At 48.9% G+C, this 7,593-nt stretch overlaps 1 protein-coding gene across 1 annotated transcript in view; it reads right to left on the bottom strand.

Moving 5' to 3' along the window:
- Window positions 1-7,593, bottom strand: part of eys (EGF-like photoreceptor maintenance factor) — a 176,523-nt gene that overhangs the window by 97,549 nt on the left and 71,381 nt on the right. Inside the window, exons 25-26 of the mRNA XM_084667205.1 lie at window positions 2,593-2,689; window positions 1,216-1,323 (exon numbers count right to left, since the gene is read on the bottom strand). Of these exons, the coding sequence (XP_084523331.1) occupies window positions 1,216-1,323; window positions 2,593-2,689 (205 nt within the window). The remainder of the gene's footprint in view (window positions 1-1,215; window positions 1,324-2,592; window positions 2,690-7,593) is intronic.

Below are 7,593 nucleotides of genomic sequence, written 5' to 3' on the forward strand. Positions count from 1 at the left end.
AGGTAGAGGTTAGGTAGAGGCTGGGTCTGGGTAGGTAGAGGTTAGGTAGAGCCTGGGTCTGGGTAGGTAGAGGTTAGGTAGAGCCTGGGTCTGGGTAGGTAGAGGTTAGGTAGAGCCTGGGTCTGGGTAGGTAGAGGTTAGGTAGAGCCTGGGTCTGGGTAGGTAGACATAGAGTTGTGTGTATAGGGTGAGGTGTGTGTAGGGTAACGTGTGTTAGAGGTGTGTGCATAGGTGAGTGTGTAGGGTGGGTGTGTTTGCTTGAGGTGTGTATAGGGTAGGTGTGTGTAGGCTATAGGTGTGTGTATAGGTGTGTGTGCGTAGGGTGTTGGGTCGTTTTTTGTAGGGTGGAGGTGTGTAGGGTGGAGGTGTGTGTAGGGTAAGTGTTTGTAGGGGGGGTAGATCGTAGGTGTAGAAGTAAGCAGGAGAACAGGAGAGTGTAGCTAGCATGGACCCTGAGAGCGGGGAGGAGCGGAGAGGAGCGGAGAGGAGCGGAGAGGAGCGGAGAGGAGCGGAGAGGAGAGGAGCGGAGAGGAGCGGAGAGGAGCGGAGAGGAGCGGAGAGGAGCGGAGGGCTGGGCCTCATTATCACAGCAGACAGAGCTGGGCTTCCTCCACTGGGCCATGGAGAGAGGTGGTAAACCTCCACCACACCTGATGTGAACTCCCAGGACTGCACCATCACAGACAGCACTCGCAGGAGCAAGCTGCTCCCGGGAGCACAGCCCTGACAGGAGACAAACTGGAGACAAACCATTTAGGACCAAAATTGGCCCAGGGACTGGTCCGCCCATCTGTCGGCCAGGCCCGGGGGCCCCAAGGCTGCCGTTAAGAGCAGCGCAGAGGAGCTCTATGGAGGAAGCAGACCAATCTGGAGCCCTGAAGCCCTCCAGCTGAATCTCAGCTTTTCCAAATGCCACATTCTGTGTGTCAGGGTTAAAGGAGAACCTCTGTTTTAAGACACTCTGGAGAATCGTTGCAGGGGCATCTCACTCCGGGGGTTTCGAACCACCCAGTCGTCTTCAAACGGAAACACCGGGGAAATCATCTTTTTTTTTAATTCTTTTTTTTTACCTGGCACCTTTTGGTTTTAATTGTCAATACGATAATAAGGGACCGGGAAATGAAAAATGAAAGCAGGAGAAAAGAAGAGGGAAAAAAAGAACAACCGTTGTGAGAATGAATATCAAAGCCGAGCAGCATAGTTGCAGCTCAGTACCTGTTCTCCAGGTCCTGGCACACCCCGTGGTTCAAGCAGGGGCTGGAGGCACACTCATTGAAGTCATCCTCACAGTCCACACCAGAGAAACCCGGTTTACAGTCGCAGCTGCAAACAAAGAAATCATTAATATTGATATTTCCCCCCCCCCCCCCTCCCGCATAAGAAAAAGAAAGAAAATCCATGTGTTTCATGGTGCCACGTGTGGGATGAAGGGAAGCCATATGAATGAGAACTTTATTAGATATTAATTACAGATCACACATTGATTGCCAGAATGGATTTTGATTGTGAAGCTAAACCTTAGATTAAGATGTAGAGAAGGGGCTTCAATGTAAACAACTCACTTACCATTTGAAAGGGAAGCTTTTATTGAATTGACCTCATTTCAACTACAAGGGCTGCGTTACCAAGCCACAAAGCATGATGTCTGGATGCGGCTTTGAGGCAACATGACATCAACTGTTCTTGTATATCAGTTCATTTAACTTTATCAAAGCTCGTTCTGCTTATGCTGTTGTGACACACCATCCGCACACACACACATCCACACGGACACACACACTTATACAAATATATACACACAAATGCAGCAATACATATAAACATAACCACTCAAATGGACAACCCTAATGAATGGGGTTAGGATGTAGCCGACATATTAATTATGCTTTGTAGGTCATCATAGTTTTATTATTATATTATAGAACATTATATTATATAATGGCAGCCTCAGAATTAATTGTGTCCATTAGAGTTTAACTTCTAAACCAGATTTGTGTTGTTTGCTTGTCTTTTCCAGTCGCTCAGTGATTATGGTCTATATTTTGAAAATCTATTTAAATACAAACTGTTCTTTTTTAAACTATTACAGACACAACCTATGAACTTGTAAATGATTTGTAGAGGCCATTGTATAGGTTTACAATGATAAGGATTCGCAAGTATACACTTGGATAGTATATTTATGACAATATAACCAGAGAAAGAATGTATGCAAGTATATACTCATAGTATGTATATGCAAGTATATACTTGGATAGTATATTTATGACAGTATAATCAGAGAAAGTATGTATATGAGAGTAGTATGTATATGACAGAACACACTGAAAGAGTATAAACTGTTTAAGGAAATCTATACGGATCCCTACTAACCCTATATATATATATATATATATATATATATATATATATATATATATATATATATATATATATATATATATATATATATATATATATATATATATATACATACATACATACATACACACACACACACACACACACACAACAGTATCTGGTCAGTATTGTGTATAGCTTTGAGAGTGATCCACTGCATGTATGGTGATGGGATCATTAAACGGTGTTTACCTGTAGCTATTGAGTCCATCCAGACAGAGGCCTCGGTTCAGACACGGACTGGAGGCGCATTCGTCGGTGTCAATTTCACAGCGAGTTCCCTCAAATCCTGAAAGATAGATGAGATGGTCACGGATGGCCAGGCCCTCACTACATCCTGTGAGCGGGGGGAGTCTGCAACAAAGGCCCTGGTGAATGCCTTTTTAATGGAACTAGTAGCCCCTGTAGCATATCTCATCTCCCAGCCCTGGGCTGCTCCCTCCAGCCCCTAAGAGAGCTCCTCAGTCTAATAATACTTCAGAGGGGTGGACAGATTGGTCTGAGAGTTTGTGGTTTGAGGGGAGGGGGGGTTGCTGGAGGGGGCTTGTTAAGTTGGGGTTAGAGGAAAATGCTCAGCCCCTGAGCTCCCCTGCCCTGCTTCATTACGGGGGACGGGGGTAAGAAGGGGGCGAGGAGAGGGGGGAGAAGAGAGGGTGGGGGCGAGGGGAGGAGAGGGGGGCCCGCTAAGACGATCAGCATGGATGCTTTGTGGCTCTTGTGAAGGCAGCAGGGGAGCCCTGGAACATTCCGCCTGTCAGAGCGGTGGTGCTCCTGCAGCGCTCCAGGCTCCTGCTGCAGTGAGACCAGACAGACCAGGACCCTGGACAGCTACCATCACGCCGCACTACCGACACTGCAGCCAGCACATTAATACATCACCTTAATGTGACCGGCTTATCTGTAAGACTGCTTGTACTGTAGCCAAGGCAATTTGAATATTGGTTTAACTTATATTAATATGATTAAGTTTAGGATTATGTTTTATGTTATATGGTTCTATTTTACAGAACCCATTTTAACAGTCGCCAACACATTTAGAAGAATCAATCTGACATGTTGATTACCTATTAAAATACTTCTAATCTATTAAAAAATCTATTTTTATTGTTCTGGACATGACATTGCATTCTTTTTGACACGACCCCGCTGAGAGCACGAATGTATCTTCTGAAACATTAGGAACTTAAGGCCTCATTGTTGTAGGAGGAGCCATCTATCTGGGGATGTCCTCCACCAGCCCGTGGTCCTCTCTCCAGAGTGGGCCGAGCGAGTCGAGGGCTAACGGCCGCTGCCAAAGGACGTGCGACTGGGATTGGGGTTCCTGAGCAAGCTCAGTCCACTTCACCACAGGCTACGCCCACCAAGTGGGTCGAGCGCTCTGAGGGGGGAGGCGGGGGGAGGAGGTGGGGGGGGGGAAGGGAGAGAGAGAGAGAGAGAGAGAGAGAGAGAGAGAGAGTGTGTATGTGTGTGTGTGTGTGTGTGAGAGAGAGAGAGTTGTCACAGCCTTTTGTGCCCGGGGAAGTGACAATGAGTGCAGGGATCCATGGGCACAGGGAGAACACACACTATCTGGTGAATTATGGGCCAGTGGAGCTTTCCCAGGCCGGCTGTCACTCACACACACCCAGGCACCGAGGGGACAACTTGGAATGTCAACGCAGTGTAATGCATCTGCTGCCAGAGCACACTGCCACTGCAGGCTCCACACTCTCAAGTGGAGGGAGAGATGGAGAGAGAGAGGGAGAGAGAGAGAGATGGAGAGAGAGAGGGAGAGAGAGATGGAGAGAGAGAGGGAGAGAGAGAGGGAGAGAGAGATGGAGAGAGAGAGGGAGAGAGAGAGAGATGGAGAGAGAGATGGAGAGAGAGAGGGAGAGAGAGATGGAGAGAGAGTCAGAGGGAAACAGAAGGAGAGGGAGACAGAAAGAGAGGGAGAGGGGGTGGGATGGAGGGGAAGGGAAGGGAGAAGAAGAGTGCATAAGAAAGAGAGCAACAGAGAGAGAAAGAGAGCAACAGAGATTGGGAGAGAGAGAGAGAGAGAGAGAGAGAGAGAGAGAGAGAGAGAGAGAGAGAGAGAGAGAGACACAGACAGACAGACAAACAGAGAAAGAGCGAGCGAGAGAGAGAGAGAGAGAGAGAGTAACAGACAGACAGACGGACAGAGAGAGAGAGACAGAGAGACAGACAGACAGACAGACAGACAGAGAGAGAGAGTCCCAGACAGTGTTTGTCCTCCGGCGTTCTGTCCATCATTCACTGGGCTGAGGATCAGTGCTCCTGTCTCCACAGAGAGAAGGAGCATGGGTAATCCCCAGGACAAATCAGGCTTCCAGAGCAAACATGTGATGGACGTTTCAATCAAAACACCAAGGATGTCTGGACTGGGAGAGGGGACCACTCTGCTGTTGGACTGGGTCTGTTGTCATCGAGCCTGTCACCGTGACACTGTTAACCCAGACAGAGGCTAGCTAGGAACTGCCCTTGATATCTCAGTGACGTCAGCACAGGCGAGCATTCGGGAACGCACACTTGCAGCTCAATACACATTATATTAGACTGTGTGACACATTGCTTGGATTATTCAGGCTGACAAAACCTGCTGAAAGAGGGCCACTATTCAGATATGGAACACTCGAACACGAGAGGCTTTAACAACAGCCAGTGCACCCACACAGCCACAGTAACTGGGTATTATTAGGTCACTATGGGAAGCACACTGCAATGGCCTGGGCTAAAGAGCACACAGCTTAATTTATTCACAATGCCAAAGGAGTATTAATTGGCAAGAGTAATGCACTAAGGGTTAGTGAGCCGCACACATTTACAACCTATTTTTAGAAATAACACGGCTACATGCGCTCAACTTGGAGGATAAAGCCAGCCGCTAATTATCTGCAGTGACTGTGGTCATCAATCTCACTGGCCTCAGACATATGGCTATATCCTGAAAATATACCTGCTTTTTACCAGGCTAAAAACCTAAGGCTCAGACGATGTTCCCGGTGACTATTCTCCCTAATTCGTTATCGCTCTGCTGAAGATACGACTGTAGATGATAGAGGTCACCGTCAAAAGAATTGGTTCACGTGCAGCACATGCAAAATGGGTTCAAAATCAAGTTATCAGCATTGTATCAGATCTGATCAAGCCCCGCCTTGACAACCCACTGTTGTTCAGCCACAGGGGCAGGGGGAGGAGTTAGGGGAGGAGGAGGAGTCATCACATGAGCAGGGGGAGGAGTCACTTGTCCTGAGAGGGAGCAGTAACTGTCAGCCCAATCAGCAGGACCGACTGGGCACAGGTGTGTCACTGGTGTCTCATGTTCGGATCTGGAGGTTTTGCTTGCATGCACACATTCCTTCAAAAGAGCATTCAATGGTCCAGTCTCTCAAACACACAAACACACACACATCGTTCATTTGTTTCTGTCCAACTGCTTCTAAATTCATGTAAAGCTTATATCTGGTATCTGGTAGTGATTGTAGTACAGTATGTGGATGGACTGTATAAGCGTTGGTGTGTGACAGTTGGTGGCCCACATCCAGATGTCCTGCAGCCCCAGGTCCCTGCAGCCCCAGGTCCCTGCAGCCCCAGGTCCCTGCAGCCCCAGGTCCCTGCAGCCCGAGGTCCCTGCTGGCCAGGGGCCTGTCAATCCCGAGGCCCAGCCGGGTATCAGAGGAACCCTTTCAGCCGCCTCCTGCAAGGAAACGGGGAGATGCGGAGGCGAGGCCGGGAGGCGGAACTGAGGCTGGTGCGAGCCTCATCCTTTCCTCAGCCTTTCCTCTGGCACAACTGGCTGAACGACAGCTCTCAGACCAGCCTAGATGACCGCGTCAGGGCCGCTCGCTTCACCGGGAGCTTTCATTTCCTCCACGGAGGCGTGGAGTGAGCCAGATCAAAGCCAGGGTGGAGGGTTCCAACGCGGGGGTCAGATTCGGTACGCTATGTACAAGATTGAAAACGTTGTGACACAGACGCACAGAAACATGAGAGATGTTTCAGAACCTACCACGCGACAAGGAAATTCATCCTCTCAATGAACTATGTTCGGCCATGACATGACAAAGGCTGAGGAGGCCACTTTGGACTGAAGCCAACTCCTGTAGTTCATGTTGTCACGATCGTGTCTCGCCTACTCTGCCGAAATACACGAATCCTAATCATAAACAGAGAGCACCCTCGTTCAACAGGGCCATCCTTTGAGCTTGTGCCTGCAGCAGGCAGTCACACAAACCCATACAGCCACCCTACTGTCAAAATATCCCTCGCATTAGAAAGCCCACTCGTACAAATTGAATTTCAATTGATGTCCTCCATTTACATAAAAATGAAATGGAGTCTCAGGCTTGCCTCAAACAATCAGAATCCCTCCTGCCTCAACCGGGAAGGACAATCATCGTCTAAAACCGCCACAATGCCTATGATAAAATACCAGGCTAAGAAGCGCATTACGGTGTTCCTCAGAGAGAAGATGTAGGGGCATGTTGCCCTCAATGTGTATTACACAGGTAGAGTGGGCCTGTTAGATGTTGTGCTAGCCTGTAGCGTCTGACATGAGGACGTGTTGGTGTACTGGTGTTCCTGGGATGGGATCTGGGAGGAGTGGGGGGAGGGAGGGGGAGGGAGAGGGGGAGGGGGAGGGGGAGGGGGAGGGTGGGGGGGGCGGCAGGCAGGCAGATAAAGAGGTTTGTTCTCCAGCTGGTCAGGGGCACCTCAGGGGAATGTGGTCGGGAGTGCCGGTTTTTTTGCTAAGTGCAAATTGTTTTCTGCATGCGAAAGCGAAGCCGGGAAAAGCTTCTGGAGTTTTCTTGCTGGAAATCGCCTTCTACTGGATTCGGTTCTCCAATCCAATATATTAGAGGAGAAATTGATGGTTCTCCACCTAAATACATCCCTCAGGCACTGAGAGGAGCAGTCGTGTCTGACTGGGGAAACAGGTGGAGACATATCGACTGAAACACACGTAGCTGTGTTTGATAGAGTGAGGGAGGGTAACATGCTGCAGCACCTTCCAGGGCTGTGAGCCCTCAGTCTGTCTATGGTGAAGACACAGCTGTGTTTCCACACGCGCACAGGTCCTCTGACACAGCAGATCTGTAGATCTCTGCGGCTCACCAGATGTGGACAGATGTGCAGACACGGTCGCAGCTACTGTACAATAACAATATGGAAACGTTTGGATTTGTTTTCCTGGGA

The sequence above is a fragment of the Hypomesus nipponensis genome, chromosome 11 (assembly GCF_054491055.1).
Source record: "Hypomesus nipponensis isolate SF chromosome 11, ASM5449105v1, whole genome shotgun sequence".
Classification (NCBI taxonomy): domain Eukaryota; kingdom Metazoa; phylum Chordata; class Actinopteri; order Osmeriformes; family Osmeridae; genus Hypomesus; species Hypomesus nipponensis.